Source organism: Folsomia candida, unplaced genomic scaffold (genome assembly GCF_002217175.1).
Source record: "Folsomia candida strain VU population unplaced genomic scaffold, ASM221717v1 Fcan01_Sc009, whole genome shotgun sequence".
NCBI lineage: Eukaryota > Metazoa > Arthropoda > Collembola > Entomobryomorpha > Isotomidae > Folsomia > Folsomia candida.
The window spans coordinates 1,649,904-1,668,758 of NW_019091201.1; the positions used below are offsets into that span (position 1 = coordinate 1,649,904).

The following is an 18,855-nucleotide window of genomic DNA, read 5'->3' on the forward strand; positions in this document are numbered from 1 at the left end:
TTTAGTTTTTGAATGTTTATTTTTATTTCGCATAAATACATAGTTTTCTTTCATGATTAAAACATTAGTAAGAGTCAAATGTGTGTCAAATGCAAAAATTAAATGCGCGACATCAAGGACAACCCTAACTGACTGGGTGAAAGAAATGTACATAAATCAAAATTGTACCTCACTGGAGATTTATTTTATGACAAATTACAATAAAATGTGTAACTGATATGCATACATATATTTTTGTGTAAAAAATGCTCGTGTTCAGCCCACATATTGTTTTCACATATTTACACATGTAAATTTGTAACGAAACCTGGTATAATGACAACAACTCACGTCCTACATTCCTAAACTAACTGTAAGCTCATTATGTAAATCTGAATCATTAGAAATGCAGCAGCATTCGCAAAATCACGAAAAATCCTTCGGCACATCAGAAATGATGATGATGAAATGGGTAATGGTCCTTCACAGAATGGATGGATATTAGGATGTGGTTCAACCTGAATAAAATATTTACAAACCCTTCAAATTCTCTAACAATTTCTTCCTAACAAGAAAGTCTAACTGTTCTATATTTTCGTTAAAATGATGATAACTCAACAAAATCATAGTTTTTTTCCAAGTTCATAAAAAAAACCTGAGAAATACCAACAATATACATACGACTACAAGTAATCTGCGTGTAGTACTTACATTCTGGTTCATTACCAAAACTATACGCCATGTATGTCGAGCTGTTTGCAGACAAAAAGATTTTCACTGCGTTACAAACACTAAACAAAGTTGATGACTGATGCTTGCTAATTTTTGACCTAACGATGTTGCTAACTCATCAAAACATCCAAATTTGCACGCCAAGCTAAAGTCAAGCCAAGCCAAACGAACGAAGCATGCCACTGCTTTTTAGACACCATATTACCATCAGTCAAAACTTAGCAGTTGTGGTGTTGATACGTATTTTCGTCTGCACATCTGTACCGTTCCACCGCAAAAATATTACTCATAGACGCAATTCCGTCGTAAAAAAGACTAAAAACCTGACCAACATTTCTTTACTTTGGGAAAAACTGCATGTCGATACTGCACGGAACGAATTAAATAAAGCAAAATATTCTAGCACATAATTATGACATCACAATCCACACGAGCAGAACAAGCATTCTTCTCTGTGTAATTTGATATCATGATTTTAGAGGCGCAAGCAATAATCCAACACAAACGATTTATGTTTCCTTCCCCGATTCAAAACATTATTGTTTTACGTGTTCCTTTAACTAAGCTATTTAATGACGTCCCATCATAATCAAATATGACCTAAATACCTATTCTATTAGAATCAATAATGCGATTAAAGACATTCAAAATGACAAAATAGAACAATACAATAAAGTTTATGAAGTACATGCAAGTTTTGACTTTGTAATTGTGAATGACGAATGTGTACCAGAGGGTGAAATGTGTTTGCTGTTTAAATCTAATTTCAAGTGAAAAATTAAGTAATCAGTGGAATTTTGTGTATATTAAATAAAATATTAATGTTAAAATTAGTTTTTTCAAGTGAAACGTCAACCTAACGAGGAACTCGCGTCGAATTAAGGGTTTGTAAAATTTCGACTTTTTACAAATTATTACTTAAATTACAATTAGTGCAGGTTGCACAAATGTCGTCGTTGCATATACTCTAATATTATTTTTGTACATGTTCTCATTCATTTTCCACTACAATTGTCTTGTCTTTCTCGAAATGGAATAAGTCGCTTTTAAAAAAAATCCAATTACTCGACAAAACTACAATCGTATAGTAGTAAGTAAAGTAAAGTAACCAAACCACATATAAATAAACCATGCCACTTCAATTCAATATGCGGCCGCTTCTAAAACCAAACTACTACCTAATTCGATATTAATTTGATACGCTTCTACCATCCAACAAAACAAGTGCACATGTAACTGACTGACAGTGTAAACCTCGTCACGGCTCGAGTGGATTTTGATTTGATTTGATGACGGATTTTCATTCCATTTCCATCTCGGTCGTGGGTGACTACGAACCATGAAACTAATCCTTTTCGAGCACAATATGTATCGTCCCAACAAACAATGTGCAGTAGCAAATACGACTCTGCTTTATTTCACTCTTCAAGAAGGATTTACTCATCAGTGCAAAAATGACATTTATTTTATATTTAGTGCTCCCATCACAAAAACTGTGAAATATTATTATTGGAGTACTTTTGCTACAGCCTCGAGCTAAAAAAGTGATGTTCTTAACTTATTTTTTTGCAAGAATGAAATGAATGCAGCAGCAATTTGGGGATGGTGTTGATGCTAAATTTTTAAAATGCATTTGCCATGCAGAAGAAAAGTTATATCATGTTGGCGTCTACACCTTTAATAATTTGCATGTAATTTTTTCATGGAGAATGTCGTGCAAAGTTTTGGCAGAAATATGCAATGCACGTTGCTCGCGGAAAGTAGACAAGGATTTTTAATGAGTATGTCACATCCTCGTAATAATGGGTTGTTCTTTAATTTTGTTACTAATAGGGGGTAGAAGTAAGGAAAGTTGTCATATGTGCAGGCATGATATGAAAATTGAGATCTTTTCATATACGCAGAAATACATATATGTAATTTTGAGATAAAATGCGGTACTTTTTAGCAGGTTTTACCGTCTGCATCGTCACCAAAATGACAAAAAAATGTTACATACCATTCATTTTTCTCTACTACCGACGCAGTCAATTTATTCATGACAATTATTCACATAAAAACTAGATTCATTCAGCCTGCAGAAAATTGAGATGTCATTTTTCTTTACATACATACGTACAGAAAACATTTAGCATTTAAATTTCTGTCGTCTTCCCGTATTATTCATCATTTTCATGCAGATATTCCGCAGTTTGGCTCAAAATCTCTCTCTCTTCTTTCAATTCAGACTTGATTCCTTAATTACTTTTTTGAGCCCTATTCAAACAAATTTGCGCAATGGCTACTCACAAAAATGTATTTGGTTGTGTGACTAAATTGAGGCAGAAATGTAGAATTGGCGTGTCTAAATTGTTTAACCAAGAGAAGAGAAAAATAAATCTTACATCCAACAACACCATTCGATGTCGTTAATCCTTATAAACTTTTTTTGTAATTATTTTGCAGATTATGTTGTTACTTCGTGTATGCAGTAGTTTTCATGCCGTAATAAATATGTAGTTTGCCCAAGAGACATGTTCATGGAATGCGAACAATCGTTTATATTGCATCCCATTTACAAAATGTTTCTCACTTTGCTCAATAAGATTAAGAACAAATCGGAATGTAAACAACATCATTTATTGCGAACCATAACACATATTCGAACATGAATCCCTTGAGAAAGAGAAACCACAATTAATTTCTTATACCCCTTATAAAAAAATATGTGGTTATCATCGCGCTCTGTATTTCACTGCATCCGTGGAAAAGAATTCGGTGGTGGTAAAGCACCGTAATTTATGCGCATTCCTGACTGTGTAACTAACAAACGATGTTATTACATATATTTCGAGTATGTACGTACGTAATGGCTAATGTTCCCTATTTACAGTTGAATTGGTGGATGACTGACTGAATGAAAGTCTGACTGTGCGTCCGTATTTTTTAAAGCTTGAGTCATTTCATTACCAATGCTCATTTGCAGAATAGAATCCAAACCTTTGAGATCATTTCCTTCTGCTCCAGTTAAAGTTGTGCTTTTCGTCTCAGACGTCTCCTTAATCGTAATCTTGTTGGGTTAAAAGGGTTATAACACTGAGTTGTACAGTTACTTCCGTTAAATTATATCGGAAACACAAGTGCAGGAGAAGAAGACGTTGGAGAGTCTCATCTCATGTTCTGTTCTGTTCTTCTGTTGTTTAGTTTGCTAATGGATTTATTTATGACATGACACAGTGTCTCGTTTCATGTATTCCGACAGTTAAGTGTATAAATCAAAATATTCATCATTTTCTCGTTGATAGTGTCAACCAACCCTGAGCTAATTTTTAACAAGGATTTAATTGCGTTTCGCCTTATGGCACACGAGTGAAATGTGCACATTTTGCTGGGTTAAATAAAAGTGAGGAATCCTCAATTTAACAAACATTTTGAAAATGTTCATGAAAATGTGTTCTAAAACGTAGTGAGTAATTTAATAAGTAGAATCACAACATGGTCAATCAATTTGTCACAAAAAAGTTGTGGTATTTTATTTGTGAAAATTAATCATTGTCGGTGGTAGTGAGTGAGTAGGAGTTCCCAGTAGTAAAAATCAGGACACACGCACATTCAATTGTTAATAATGATCATCACATTGATGATGCGGTGATATGAGGTGAGTTAACATTTCACTTTAGTACATACGCTCCTTTCCGCACTTTTATTTATTGCATTACATAAATTAAATAATCCAATCCAGCAATAGAAACGTTGTCACAATGGAGTGAAATAAGTAGTGTCCTCATGTAAATAATAAGCACATACATACGTGGTGGATACCTAGGTATTGAAGAGGAAATAGTGGATAGCTCTAGGTGTGTGTGGCGTTTGTAGCGAAAACATGCTGGCGTTGAATGCCCGATTGTTAGATTACAATCTCATAGAATTACAACACAATTACGAAACAGTGAGCTGTGATGTTTACTACTTCAACAATGAAATGAACCAGAGAGAATGAATAAAAATAGTCATTGTCATTTGAGACAAAAAAGGCAATTCATTTCATTGGGTGAAGAGTGGTGACGAGAAGATGGGAGAGTTTGGTGGGACGTCAAATTGAAAACTGTGGTTTGTAATTGTTTCTGTGTCGGGATTCGCACTTTTAGTTTCTAAATTACATGAATACAGATTTGAAATTGCGGTTTAGAATGACAACATTGATGTTAAAAGCTTAAATGAAACCTGCAACGTGATGTTCCTTTACGCTCTCACTCTCTGTATTTAAATTGAAAAGGTCTCATCGTATGTGCACATGTATGATTTCGTGGGGTGGTTCAACATACACATTGAAGGAATGAATTACCCTTCGCTGCCATGTCGGGATTCTAATTGTTGAAATTTGTTTTCGCTTTGGAATGTTATCTGACTGACCGAACTACGATGTAACCTCGTGACATGTGATGCGTAAAACAAAAAGAATACCTGATATATCCGAGATTTTGGATGATATTGAAAAAAAATCATCATCCTTTCACATTGTTTATTAAATTTTAAACATTAACGATGCAAATTACATGTAATTCAAGCTAATTTGAAAAACTATTAGCAAACTGATCCTGTCAAACCGTCAAATCTGACGTGAATCTAGGCAAAGTTCAAGTCGCCCTGTTTTGCATACCAAACAATGTTGGTTATACTCTTATAAATACTTTACTTACTTTTCAACCTGTACTGGTATGCATCAAAGATGATCTAGTACTAAAAAAAATTGATGTAAAGTTACCAAACAAAATATGTACATCTCGCAGTGACGAAATACACACAAAAACAAAAAATTGTCTCAATAAGTATCCGTTGGTACATACTTATTGGTTGTCTATATCGGCTTTATACCGTTGATACTAATAACTGTTCACGAAAATCATGATCCATTCCTACGATTTTGTAACATTTTTCTCCTGAGTTGGGTAATCTACAAAAAAATCACAACTTTTTAAGAGACAGATCAACAACATCGAGAGATTCTGATCACGTCAAGTTGTCAGGATCGTTGCATTCTTCTTTCCCTTAATATACAAAATGTCAATCATTATGTATCGCTCTGTGCAAAAATTTGTTCCAAAGCCTTGGGCAGATCATGTAGTAGTGAGACCACCGACTGTCCATAGAATAATATGCAATGTCCAATAGCCCAGCTCTTGTGCAATTTAAAATTCGAGTTGGTTCAATATTTGGGAAGAAATTGACAAATATAAGCCCGACTTTTCTTGAGGACATACGTAATTTTTTATGCACGTTACGAAACACCAGATTTTCCAAATGGATATATTACGCGACATGTTTTTTGGTGTTGCCCTTTGCCCACTAAAGGCTCATTGTATTATTGACGACGTACATATGTGGATATGTGTGTACGGAGAAAAGAAAGTAATTTGGTCGATTTCCTGCCCCGAAAGAGGAAATATTGACTAAACAGGGCACAAAATGTATGAAATCATTGTTATTTGCACGCTCAAAGAAAGTTCCGATTTATATAGTGGGAAGCAATTTGGAAATACAAAACAATGCAAATTTGCTCTCTTCAAGAAATGCATGCATCTATATGTATATTATTATTATTATCTGTAGTACACAAGTATCTGTATATCTACTTTTGTTCACTTTTACGTTTGCGCCCATCACGCTATTATTTTCTAGTACCATGCACTCCTATCTATATCTATGTAAAAGCAAGAATATTCATGTTTTGGTCATGCATCATCACAATAAAATCATTTGTAGTGGAAGAAGCAGAGGCCTTTTAAAAAATCCGACGCCCAACAACAACCAACCTCTCACAAAAAAATATCCAGCAATATCCACTAATAACTAGGATCACGTCGTATCTTCTACACCAACAACCTGATCATCTCATCTTTTACTATCCATCCAATCCACGTATGCACATTTTGTCATCCAATCCAATCTGAAGAGGAGCCAAAAATCACAGCACCATACAAACCTCCACTTCTCTCTTAATATTAAATATAGGAAATATTATCAAGCCAGCAATCCAATCCCAATAATGTAATAACTCTTGAGAAGAATCACAATAATAATAAGCCTTCTTTCTACTACACACATACTATTCCACGCTGGGATGCCATGTCATGCCGGTCAGTCAAGTGTTGTATTTTGTAAAAGTTGCAGTGGTGGTGTTACAGGAGACTCATTTTCTTTAAGGACAGGTACAATAATGAGCAGGTATGCAATGCATACATTACATTACACTGTAGAAAGTGAATCCGTTCCTACATACAAAGATTTAAATGTTCTTCTCTCCAACAATGTTCGGATAGGCTGCGATCCTGTCCGTTAACTGGGAGCCCTCCTTTGGCGTTGGTATTAAGATGATGGTCTCGCAAAAAATGAGAGATTCCTTACGCCTTGAGGGCAAGAATGGAAAACGCCTTTGACTCTTGATCAACGAATTCCACACCTGAGTCCATTCACCAATCAACCGACCCTCCCCATCAGAGAGTCCCACCAACCAAACCACCTCACCTCACTATTTTTCTCGGCTGGGATTCTCGATCATCATCAGCACTAAAAACCACCACCACTTTTTTATTATGTTACATCACTGGCATTTACAACAAGTGTATAGCGAGTGAGATGTGAGTGAATAATAAGAAGGAGGAATCTTGTAGTGTTAAATAATACAAACTGTTACATATTTTTGTCAACAAGTTTTCGCCAATTTTTTTGGTGATATTTTCCCTTTTTCTCCCCTTTTAAGGGTGTTCATTCCGGTGAAAAAGGGAGGAAAGAGCTCTTTTAACGGATGCGTTTCATTTAATAAGAGTGAGTCGTGTGAGGCTCGGAGAAGCTTTTACACAGGGGAACAAGTGCATCTAAATAGTTTCTGTAAGAGGGGAACATATACACGAACGACTGTGGGAAATATGAACGGATTGGTGTTAGTTTTTAGCAAAAATATGAAATTTTGACAAGATTATTAAGTGGTTTTTTGTACTAAAACGAAGGAGACTGATTTATAAAGTGCCTATAAAAATGGACTGACAGACTGATTTTTATGATATTATAATACAACGAAATTAAATCACGAATACTTTTGTTTTCGGTGTCTTAATAAAAATGTGAATATCAAAAGATTTAGTTAGTGGGGTTGGAATTTAACAAAAGTTTACAATTCTTGAACATATAAGTAAGTTTGTGAATTGGGTTTGCACGAAAACTAGTGTAAGCTGTTAAGAGATTGCATTTAAGAAGAGTTGATATTTTTAAGGTTTGGAGTGAGTTTCACGCCAATTTTTGTTTAGTTATTAAATTCGTACGATTCATGAAATTAGATGAATATCACGCCATATCACGGAAAAATATTATTTTGTATAGCATTTTTGATAATTTGATCAATACGTCTCAACTTTTTTAGGGGATTTAACAAATAAAAATATTTTTTTTAGTCTTAATTTCTTAATTGTCTTTCTTTTACAGGACGAAGGATGGAAGATTACTACTCTATTGACAAGAAGAGATAATAAATAAATAGTTCTCTAACTAAACTCCGGCCTATTTGCAAATCAGCAATACATAAAACAAATCCATCCAAAAAAGACTTAAATTTTTACATTTTCAACTGGAAATGCATAAACTGCATTTACAATTATTATCATAAAAATAAAATGGGAGCAAACGGCGAAGCCATGGACGGAACCATATTAAAACGTGAGGCCTTGCGACAACTCATAGCTCAATGGAATGCCAACCGTTTGGATTTATTCGAAATCTCGGAACCAAACGAGGTACATTATATATTTCATAGATTTAAGTATGTATGCAAATGTGTTTTTAGTTTATTATGCAAAGTAATGAAATGATTACGTGTTATGTAATACAATTTCGATAAAAAAGTAGCATTATCTGAGCGGGATTACTTATCGATTTACATTATTACAACGAGTTCATTCAAGTTTGTTGGCTTTCCTTATCGTTCACTGGATACAAGACAAACAAAAAAGAGACGTAACGCATCGAAATATTAAACGGATACTGTAGAATCAGTCTGACAAATGATGAATTGTAATTTGTTGTAATATTGTTTGAGTAATATGTGATACCCGGAAATGCGTATCTGTTACGGGACCATTATAAATGCATTTTGCTATATATTATTAGTCACTGTCAACATTTATTGACCAATTATTACGTCAATCGTTGTCCTCTTTTCATGATTTTGACCTGCCCTATATTACTAAACATTAAACAATGACTAATAGGAATTTTTATTTGCAGGATGGTGAATTCCAAGGCGTCATGCGCTTCTACTTCCAAGAAGCTGGAGCAAAAGTGGCAACAAAATGTGTCCGCATCTCTTCCACAGCCACCACGAAAGCAGTTATTGAAACTCTTGTGGAGAAATTCCGTCCAGACATGAGAATGTTATCAATTCCACAATATGCCTTATATGAAATTCACGAAAATGGGGAAGAACGACGCCTCGGAGAACCAGAACGCCCATTGTTCGTACAACTTAATTGGCACTCTGATGACCGCGAGGGCCGATTCTTGCTTAAAAGGATCGATGAGGTCGTCCGATATGATTTTTATGTAATAGATGAGGACACCCGTTTTATTTTTTTGTTTGGTTTGCTTCACGTATTCATTTCATGTAGTTCTCGTAATTCTTTACCTTCAAATTCTATTCTTTTCTCATACCTAATTCTTATTATCGACGTAAGAATTATACAAAAAATTATCTTCCGATTTGTACTACTGCACTTTTTTTTCATTTTATATTCTTACTCCCACCACTGTCCAGCCAAAAAATAACTGTATACGTATTGATTTGTAAAGTTACAATTTTTTGCGACTTTCAACAGACCAACACAATCAAGGATGCTGCTCCGACGGTGAATGAAGGATTCAAGAGAAAGCTGAGTAAACGGGAGAAAAAACAGCTCAAGAAAATGCAAGAAAATACAAAGACTGAGCAGAGTTCTAGTGCAGCTGAGAAACTTTATAATGGTGAGAAAAAAATTGATTTTGACAACATTCATATTTATTATTTACACGTTCACGCCATTTAAATTCTATTTTAAATTAAGGTTGTAAATATTTGGAGGGCATATATTCTGAGAAATGCGTTGTTGTTTTGTTCTATCGAGTCAATATTTGTGTTGAAAATATTTTGGGAATGTCTCGTTCGTTTATTTGGCTGACCCGTATTTAATCAGCCATGTTATTTGCAATAAGTGTTTTCCTACTAGGCAGGTAGGAGAAGAAAACAGGCCATGTTTGAACTCCAAATTAGCTTTCACTCTACTCTCTTTGTGCCTTCTTTCCATTGTCGGTCCCCAATTTAGTAGTAAAACAATGCGAATAATTGAATCAATATGTTTAAAATGGAATCCGCAAAATTTGGCATTGGTTCATTTATAGATTTCGCATTATTATCAATCAACAAGGGTGGAATTTGGAATATTCGCATTCCCACAAAATCATCAAATGGTATTTATCATGTTTCAAACAGCAAAGTGATACAACAACCGAGTGAAAACCAAAATGTTTTTCATGCCTCGTGTTTCATTTTCCTTTCAATTTCGTTTGACACACAATAAATGTGCCACACTTGGTTTTCATTGGTTTTTGTCTCTCTAAATTGACGGTTGTCAAACATTCGTTTCTTGGACGGATGACGGTTTTTAGTCGGTCGTCGATGTCAATGTCGTAGAGTATTATGCACTTCCTTCTTCTTCTTGTTGCTTTTTCTTCCCACTTAAGGACGAAGGATCCTGACTTTGAGACAAATGTCTTTCTCTTTTCTAAATTAGATTCCTAGAACTGGGACGAGGTTGGCGAGTATATACCTTTTTGCAACTTCACTAAAAGTTGGGCTTGACGGCACTTTCCACTTTGCGCCTACCACCTCTTACAAAATAAGCTGGTTTCTACTTTGTTGTACTTTCTCCCATATTATTTGGAATAATGGCGAACCATGTCTTTTCACAAGTGCAGACTGCACCATTATTGCAGGGAATGTAACTTGAAAAGGAGAACAAAAGACACGAGAGAATGTTGTATTGTGTGGTTTGATAATTAAATAAAACGGAATTGCTTTGTTGTTGTTCTCAAGTACAGACCTTGTGTTGCAGCTTTAAAACTCTTCAAATTCTGGTAAATGTTTTATGAGTGGACTCAAATTTTAACCTACATACTTGTTGGCTCACGATTTAAAGGATATACCCAAAAAATTAGAGTTTTAAACCTCTCTGGAGAGAAAGCATCCGCATTCTTCGAGAGACTGTACCAAGGCTATTGCCCGTGAACATTTAATGATCAAGTAATTGACTCTGTACATAATCTGAAAGAAGAATACATTCCAAACGATTTGAGGTGACCTTCTCCTCAAACTCTAAATTTCAGCGTTGTTGCACAATTATAACTTTGTCTCTGTGAGCAATATAAATTTTGATGACGTGCTTTGTAACCTATATTTATTCAGTCTGTTGTTGCTGCCTCTGTTTTCACCAGGTCTGCATAGCTTCACTCACCTCATCTCCTCTCTTATGTAAACGTGGATTTGCGTAAGCAAAAGTTAGAGAGGAGACCCGGACAGCTAGGACATTTGGTTATCTATTCGACCGATGCATGCATGGACTTATTTCTTGTCCTTTCTCTCTTCTTTCTCTGGGTTACATATTGAGTTTTCTAGTTGAGTTGGCACCGTCTAGTCGATGGGTTGGTTGAAGTTGAAGTGGCTGGTCTCAAGATATTTAGTGACTTTTATCAATTTATTTTACGTATACTTGAAGTGAGTTAGTTATGTGCTGTGCGAATGGAGCTAAACTCACGAGAAACCCTAGTCTCAGCACAAGGTACTTCAGGAGGCCGTAGGTTTAAGCTCCACCCGCACAGTACATAACTCGTTCACTTTATGTATAGTTGGATGAATAGGGACGTTATCAATTTCCAAAATGAAAGCTCCTGTCTCATGCTATTCCTGGGAGCAAATCATTTAGTCAGGATAATGCCAGATCCGATTTCGCCATTTAGCACCTGGGATCAAAGTTCAAATGGGCTTCTCAACTTGAAGTAAAAGTGTCTGCTTTCTGCAGTAGATTTACTTTGCGTATGTAAGAATGTCAGCACGATCCACGATGCCTTTTTAAAGGTTAATATACTTATCATATAGTCGCCGGACTATTTAGTTGGGGGGATGGCTGTTTTCCATCACCACGTTCTTACTGTATGTCGACGACGACAAGGTCGAGTGAAACGTGAGACCGATTATCCATCTGCAGTTCAACAAGATCTGCTTATTGTCAGCATTGATTCTTTCTAATGAAAGTTGATCCTATTTATCTACTTTCTCCACTGCATGAATTAAGGCGCTGAAGGAATTGATTTGACAAAGGGTAACTTTGCAGAACATGAAAAATATTATTGTTCATGTAATTGAACAAGATTACGTTATTTTCATTATCTTGTACAAAACATCACGTATGCCTTGTTTTAGGGAATTGGAGAAAATAAATAAAACAATCAAAGTCGTAGAATTCTGTTGTTTTATGCGCAGCTTTTGCCAGTAGATTACTGGAATCGAAGATTCATTTCATTGTCAACAATTACAGTACAAATACACTGTTATGTATTTTGTTTTTCCCATATATTTAAATAGTATTACGTGTGCACACGAGTTTACACCTAATTGGAAAACTTGATCATTTTTTTCAAATTGCAGAACTTCCCGAGTCAGGATTTACTCGTTCAATTTCCAATCCTGAAGCCGTAATGAGAAGAAGACGTCAGCAAAAGTTGGAAAAGAAGTTGGCTCAGTTTCGTTCAAGGGACGGGGGACCAGATACTGGGGGAACTTTGAAGATTTACGGACAATCCTTATGCGCCGACGTCCCATACAAAACACTTCTTCTCTCCGTTAATGACACGGCTGTCTACGTCGTGAAGGAAATGCTGGCCAAATACGGTCTCACCACTCAGGACCCTCAAAACTATTGTTTGTACCAGGTGCGTTAATTTAATGAGTACTTGTACTTTGTATTAACTACTATAACCTAGTCACTAGGTACAGCATAAGACCGAAATAGTCATGAATGGGACCTAGTAAATAGCAATGCGTTATAATTTTTGCGTACGAGAACTCTCCAGCCTGTCAATTAGTAATTTACCGTAATTAAATAAACGAACTATCCGGGTATGGTTTGGTCAACGATGCCCGGGCCATCATACATAGCTATGCAGCCCGGAAAGTGGGTTTCCAAGAAATGGAAATGTTTACCAATAGTTACCAGAAATTGGAGTAGTAGGAGGAATAAAACTAGACCAGTCGTGGTAGTTGTGTGGTTTAATAACTCATTTACTCTACACAAATATATGTATACGACAATAGAGTCGTGAAGCTTTAGTTGTGAAGATCTTGGGTTGCCCTTATCTGTCCTATTACCGTCTTGTTATTGATACAATACCGATGGCCGATATGTTACTGATACTGACCTGAAATTCATGATAGATATCGAGATAGTTTGTGTGGTGGGGTGACTTTCACGCACGTTCTTCCCAGACTCATCGATGGGTATATATGTATTGAATGTGGAGCAAAAGGGATAAATCGATCATATGTCCATGTGGCATAGCAAATTAATGAAATTACTGGCCGAGCTTTACCATACGTACATATATATTGTTGTTTGCATATGGATGGAGAGATGGGAATAGTGTTTTTCCAAGGTTTGTATATTGCACAAAAGAGAATATAGTAGAATCTTACATACATACATTGCATGGCCGTAAGAACATAAATCCATCAGATATTTATGTATAAAAATCTGTGTAAATACAAGTGCTGAAATCAGAGAGCATGAAGAAGCTGCCATTATTACTGAAAAGATGTTTCCTTAAGAGGAATGTCAAGACATCAACAAAAGGCTCGACTTTTCTCATTTGATATGTAAATTGCGTCTGGTTTTAAATGCGTCGTAGAATATTTTTGAATTGCGCTACGATTTACTATTTCCTGGTACTCGTTAATATGAATGTATGATGTTCTTTTTATTCGTATTTTCATCCCTGATTGTACACTATTTGGCCTAAATAAAGTAATAAATTAAACAAAATTGCTTCTAAAATGTTGCGCAGGTTTGCGAAGGGGAAGGAGAAAGCATACTGGACGATGACGAGTCTCCTCTTTCCATACTTATGAACCAGTCCAACGATCGGGGTAAGTTTCAGTTTCAGTGTTACTTTGTCCTCTGTAACCAACGCACACTTGTTTTTCGGTACCGTCGTCGTCGGCATTGCTCTGAAAAGACTTTGTCTCTCTCTCTCTCTGTTGAATTGTGATTTCATAGACTTGATAAAATAGCAGAATAGTAAAAAAGACACACACACAAAGAATAATAAGTAGAGTGGTAAACCAAATTACTGTAATAACGAGTGCTTTGTACATACATAATAAGTATGTAAATAAATAAAGACTGGCTCGTGCCATAAGAAGTCTATTCGTCTCACCAAGTAACTCAGCCGGGTTGGGTTTGTAGTAATTTTAATATAAAAGTCGACATGATGGGCCTGTGGTCTTTCTCGACGAGGAGGCGGAATTGTCAGGTGGAGGTGGTCCTAGGTATGTGGACGATTTTATTAATACTAAATACTGGATATTTTGTGTTTTTCTTAAAAATTACCCGTCAGTTACTTGAAAGTGGAAAGACTTTTTGACAGTCTTGTTGTCTCAGAATTACTGTACGACCAGTTAGTTTAGAGTGGGGCACTAGGGAATTTTAAACTTTTATAATAAAATTATTATGTTCTGGCTGAGACGCACTACGGATGTTTATTTGATGATATGAGATGGAGTAAAATTTGCCCTACATGAGATTAAAGCTTGCTCCTTTTACTTATGAATGATGCTCAACCCGTATATTTTGTATGACAAAATAAGTCACTTGTAAAATCCCGACTGTTTTTTTTTGTAGTCCTCGTCCTACCACAAACCTTACAAAAAATATTATATCCTAGAATCAGACAACGAATAAGAGTATAGTTGCTGGAATTGAATTTATTCCAGAGTAAAATTACGTAAGAAAGGATTGAGAGGAAGGAAGCAAAGGTAGAGAAAAGTCTTCGGCTTTTACTTTGTCATTTAAGGTTTCATTGCTCCTGTACATTGCCTTTATTATTTTGACAATGAAGACTTATTACATTCCCTGAAAATCCGCGTCAGTCAGAACAAAAAGCGAGTTTCTTTTTTTTTCTTACTGGAACCTCAACTCAACCGGTCAGAAATTCCTCAAAGCTTTCTGTTGTTCAAATCTAATCCCCAGTGGTGACTTTTTTTCGTGGGTTTAGTGGCTGCGATAAGTTATCTAATGTTGTGACTCCAGCTATTCCATTCCAGCAGCGTTTACTGTATTTGTACCTGTTCTTCTACGCAACTACCTTCACAGACTGGGATTTTAAAAGCCCATTCTTTGTGACATTTTGATTCTCCTCTAAGCTTTTTATGTTACCTTAAGCCCTTTGCTGGACTAATGCTTGGTCAAATAGGATGACTGATTTAATGCGCCTTTTTACCTATTCACTTGCACTTACCAGGGCAAGATAATATATAAATAGGTGAAGAAATATGCCAGCTAGTGAAGAAATACGTACTGTGTATCATAAATGTAGCAAAGTATATACGGTGGTGGTTGGTCACTCGTTTTACGGAGGTCCTTCTAAAAAACGCAGAGCAAATATTTAAACTTTATAACCCATTTGAAGCATCACGAGCTGTCATATAAAACCTTGTCGATATTATTATGTACTTAGTTTGGTAGATAAATAGACAGTGAGTGTTCCGCTTTTTGCTTCGAGTTTGTTGGCAGTACTCATTAAAAATAGATAAGTTTTGTGCAAATTTTGAAAGCAGTATTGACATTAGAATTTATCCGCCTGTTTGATTCCAAGTAAACGAGCAAAAGAAAGCGAGACCTGCAAATAATCCGTGTTTTGTATTCCCTTCAATTTTAAATTTTTGCAAAGCACTCGTTTAATTGGACCGCAGCTGGTTACAAAATATGCAGACTGATGACTGTCTAGTATTTATATCCATCTAATAACTTTACCATGTATGTATGTTTTTATCGACTTTTAATGGCTTGTTATTTTGGGATATTTTTGATGGTTATGCACCGAAATTACATAGTAAGCACGGCTGAGTAGCATAACAAAGATTTCCAAGAATACATCCAAAACGAAGGAGAAAGTCATTACCGCATGCATTTTGGGAAATTAATTGACAGTATTTTGTTGTTTTCTGCATAGGCTCAATAATGTTCCACGTTCGACGAAGACCGCCAGATTATCATCCACGAAAGAGGAAAAAGAAGCCAGGACGCAGAGCGGACGAGGAAGGCCTTAGTGGATATCGGGGAAGTTATGGAAGTAAGTTCTTCTCTAAATCTTTGAATCCGGTGAATCATTATATGCCCAAATAATGAAATGACAACCTGAAAATGTTAAATGATAATTATACAGTCTAAAAATTTCGCCCGGCATATAATTTTTAAGCCTGAACAGGACAGAGTTGGGTGATTAATGGGTTTTGACTTTGGATTAAGGATTAATTAATCCGGATTAAATGCTGTGATTAATATTAATTTTGCGGAATTTTTTATTATGGACCTTGAAATATTTATCAATGAATGGAAATATGCAATATTTTCATTCAACTGAAATCAGTTATAAATATGACATTTCAAATTTATGTGTAAGCATATGAAAAAATAGATCAAGCTGACATGTGCATGGGACAAAAGAGCATACTATGGTCAACATTGTTTTTATTAACGAGGTTGTAGTTCATTAACATAGGGATTATAAATCGAATTATTCTGCTGTCCCTGGGACATCACCTGTGACGTCTATGATCTGGTTGTTTCTAATTTGTTGGCCTAAATCCAGTGGGAACTCAAAGTTACGTAATTTTAATGATGCTGGGTACTTGGCGAGAGAGATTGGTACAATACCAGCCATTCCGACTTGCACGGCTTCGAAGATCCTTTCTTCATCACATTTGGCCAATGCTGCCCAGGGCATTTTCTTATTAATCGGCTCAAACTGAGGCCCATCCATCTCCTTTCGTCGTTGAATTAGCGACTCCAACTAAATCAAGAAAAAACTTGGTAAACTTCTTGTCTATGTTTTACTCGATCAAATATATATTTAGATAAAATGCCACTGTGGTACTCACAATCAACAAAGCTTCCAGATGGCTGGACTCTTCCGTGGTTGCTCTTTCAAATAAACAGATTTGGAGGACAAAGTAGTCCCCTGACGACGCCATTCTGGCGGGTCCACTAAATTCTGGTTTTTTTTCGTGATACCAGGAAAAATGAGGTTTACTCGATTTCCCTATATAATAGGGAACCAGTACGTTTCGATTGTTACTCTGGTTCAGGGACCGACACGCCTCTTGTGCCCCAGGGGCGAAATCGGACTTCTTTAGGAGAATCAACACATACACGTATCCTTTCTACGACCAATCGACCACCAAGGATGGAGGTGGAAGAGTCACAGTGACAGGAACTTCATTTAATAGCGGATTGGTGTACTTCTGGTTGTCCTGACCCGGGTCTAAGTTATAAAGATTGGTATTTTTTAAATCAACAAAACAGCCACGGTAACACAACAGTAAATAAGGATAATCTTACCATCAGATAAAATTGTACCTTGTTCGACATCAGTCTGGGACTGGTCGTCATCCTCAACATAAGAAGAGAGATCAGCTGCGCAAGTCGAGGACGATGGGAAGGAAATACCTTTGCCTAAAATTAGAAAATAACAAATTGAAAATTGTTTTGAGGAGAGGAGATAGTTGTACTAACTCGTACTGAATGTACTAGATTCATCGAGCGTGATAACCTCTGGATACTCGGCCACAGTGGATTCTTTAAAATAATTCAACGCAAAATTGAATTGCTTTACTTTAAATGAAAGCTTATTTATTTCCACAGTGGTAAACATTCTTACCGTCTTTCATTTTTCTAAACCCGATAAATGTCCTTTTATACCGTGGGACTAACGTTTTAGGGAACTTTTTATTCTGCAGCCATTTGTGATACTCTGTTCAAAAATAAGTAAACACATTTACATGTTTGTCATCAGTACCACTGTGGTGATCAGTACCTTCGAAAGATATCGTCACTCCTTTGAAGATATTTTTCGCCTGGTCTTCCATGAAGAAATCTTCATACTTGTAGGGGATCAGGACCCGTCGAACACGAAGAGAGGGTGAGGAGACAGGATCTAAAATTTCAGAAATATGAGGCACATATTTTTTTAGACAGCTGTCCCAGGGACAAAAATGTAGATTGTTAATAGTCTTTATCAATTACCGTCATCATCTACGAATTCCACCTCAAACAAATCACCACTTTCGTCATAGAAAATAAACTCCTCTGCTTCTGTCGGCCAAACGACGAAGGCCACCTCCGACAACGGTCGATCCATCTTCGAAGCAAGCACTATAAAATAAAAAAAAAGTGATGACCACTGTGGTATATCTGAACAATTTGTCACTATGAAATAAATAACTGATGACCACATGTTATAAGTAGGCAGTTCAAAACTAAAAAATCTTATGACCACTGTGGTAAAACCAAACAATTAGTTAATTAAAATACACACTTACGTCTTTACAAAGACTCGAACTTGTCGTTTTCTATTTTTTATAAGTATTTAGTTATTTAAATTCAGTTGAGAAATAATTAAACTTGGGAACATAATGTGTACGGTCAGAGCAAGGTAGTGGGAATTCTGATTGCTGAATTGCTGTTGTAGTTGTAGTTGCAGCAAGCATGGAGGAGATCGTTGGGTTTTTGCTTGGCTTCTTCAAGCAAGTTTAGTCGAGCAGTCGAACGATCAGGCAAGTGAGCTGGAGCCACTGTGGCCTCCTCATGATGTTCGAAATGGTCCCAATGAATTCTACGAGAAATAACGGGTCTTGTCACTTAAGTGCCGGTGATCATTAAATAATTCGGCGAATTTTGCGGCTAAATTTTTATTTCATTTTCAAAATTCAAGCATTTTCAAAAAACCCTCCAATGGTACGATAACTATACAGTATGTCAAAATATAATGGACATACCAAATGTGGGTTCTGCATATACTGCATTATCTCAAAAA

The 18,855-nt window shown here is 36.0% G+C and overlaps 1 protein-coding gene across 4 annotated transcripts in view; it reads left to right on the forward strand.

Annotated features, from left to right (window-relative positions):
• The first annotated feature begins 6,780 nt into the window (after positions 1-6,780).
• LOC110854372 (afadin) overlaps positions 6,781-18,855 on the forward strand; it is a 38,504-nt gene continuing 26,429 nt past the window's right edge. For 2 of the 4 annotated variants that reach the window (XM_022102800.2, XM_022102802.2), the window contains exons 1-8: positions 6,781-6,915; positions 7,011-7,879; positions 8,170-8,477; positions 8,968-9,282; positions 9,555-9,699; positions 12,416-12,699; positions 13,828-13,909; positions 15,994-16,113. In XM_022102800.2, the coding sequence (XP_021958492.1) occupies positions 8,358-8,477; positions 8,968-9,282; positions 9,555-9,699; positions 12,416-12,699; positions 13,828-13,909; positions 15,994-16,113 (1,066 nt within the window). In that variant the 5' untranslated portion in view covers positions 6,781-6,915; positions 7,011-7,879; positions 8,170-8,357. Of the gene's footprint in view, positions 6,916-7,010; positions 7,880-8,169; positions 8,478-8,967; positions 9,283-9,554; positions 9,700-12,415; positions 12,700-13,827; positions 13,910-13,964; positions 14,312-15,993; positions 16,114-18,855 lie in introns of those variants that run through there. The other 2 variants (XM_022102801.2, XM_022102803.2) reach the window with 2 other exon arrangements.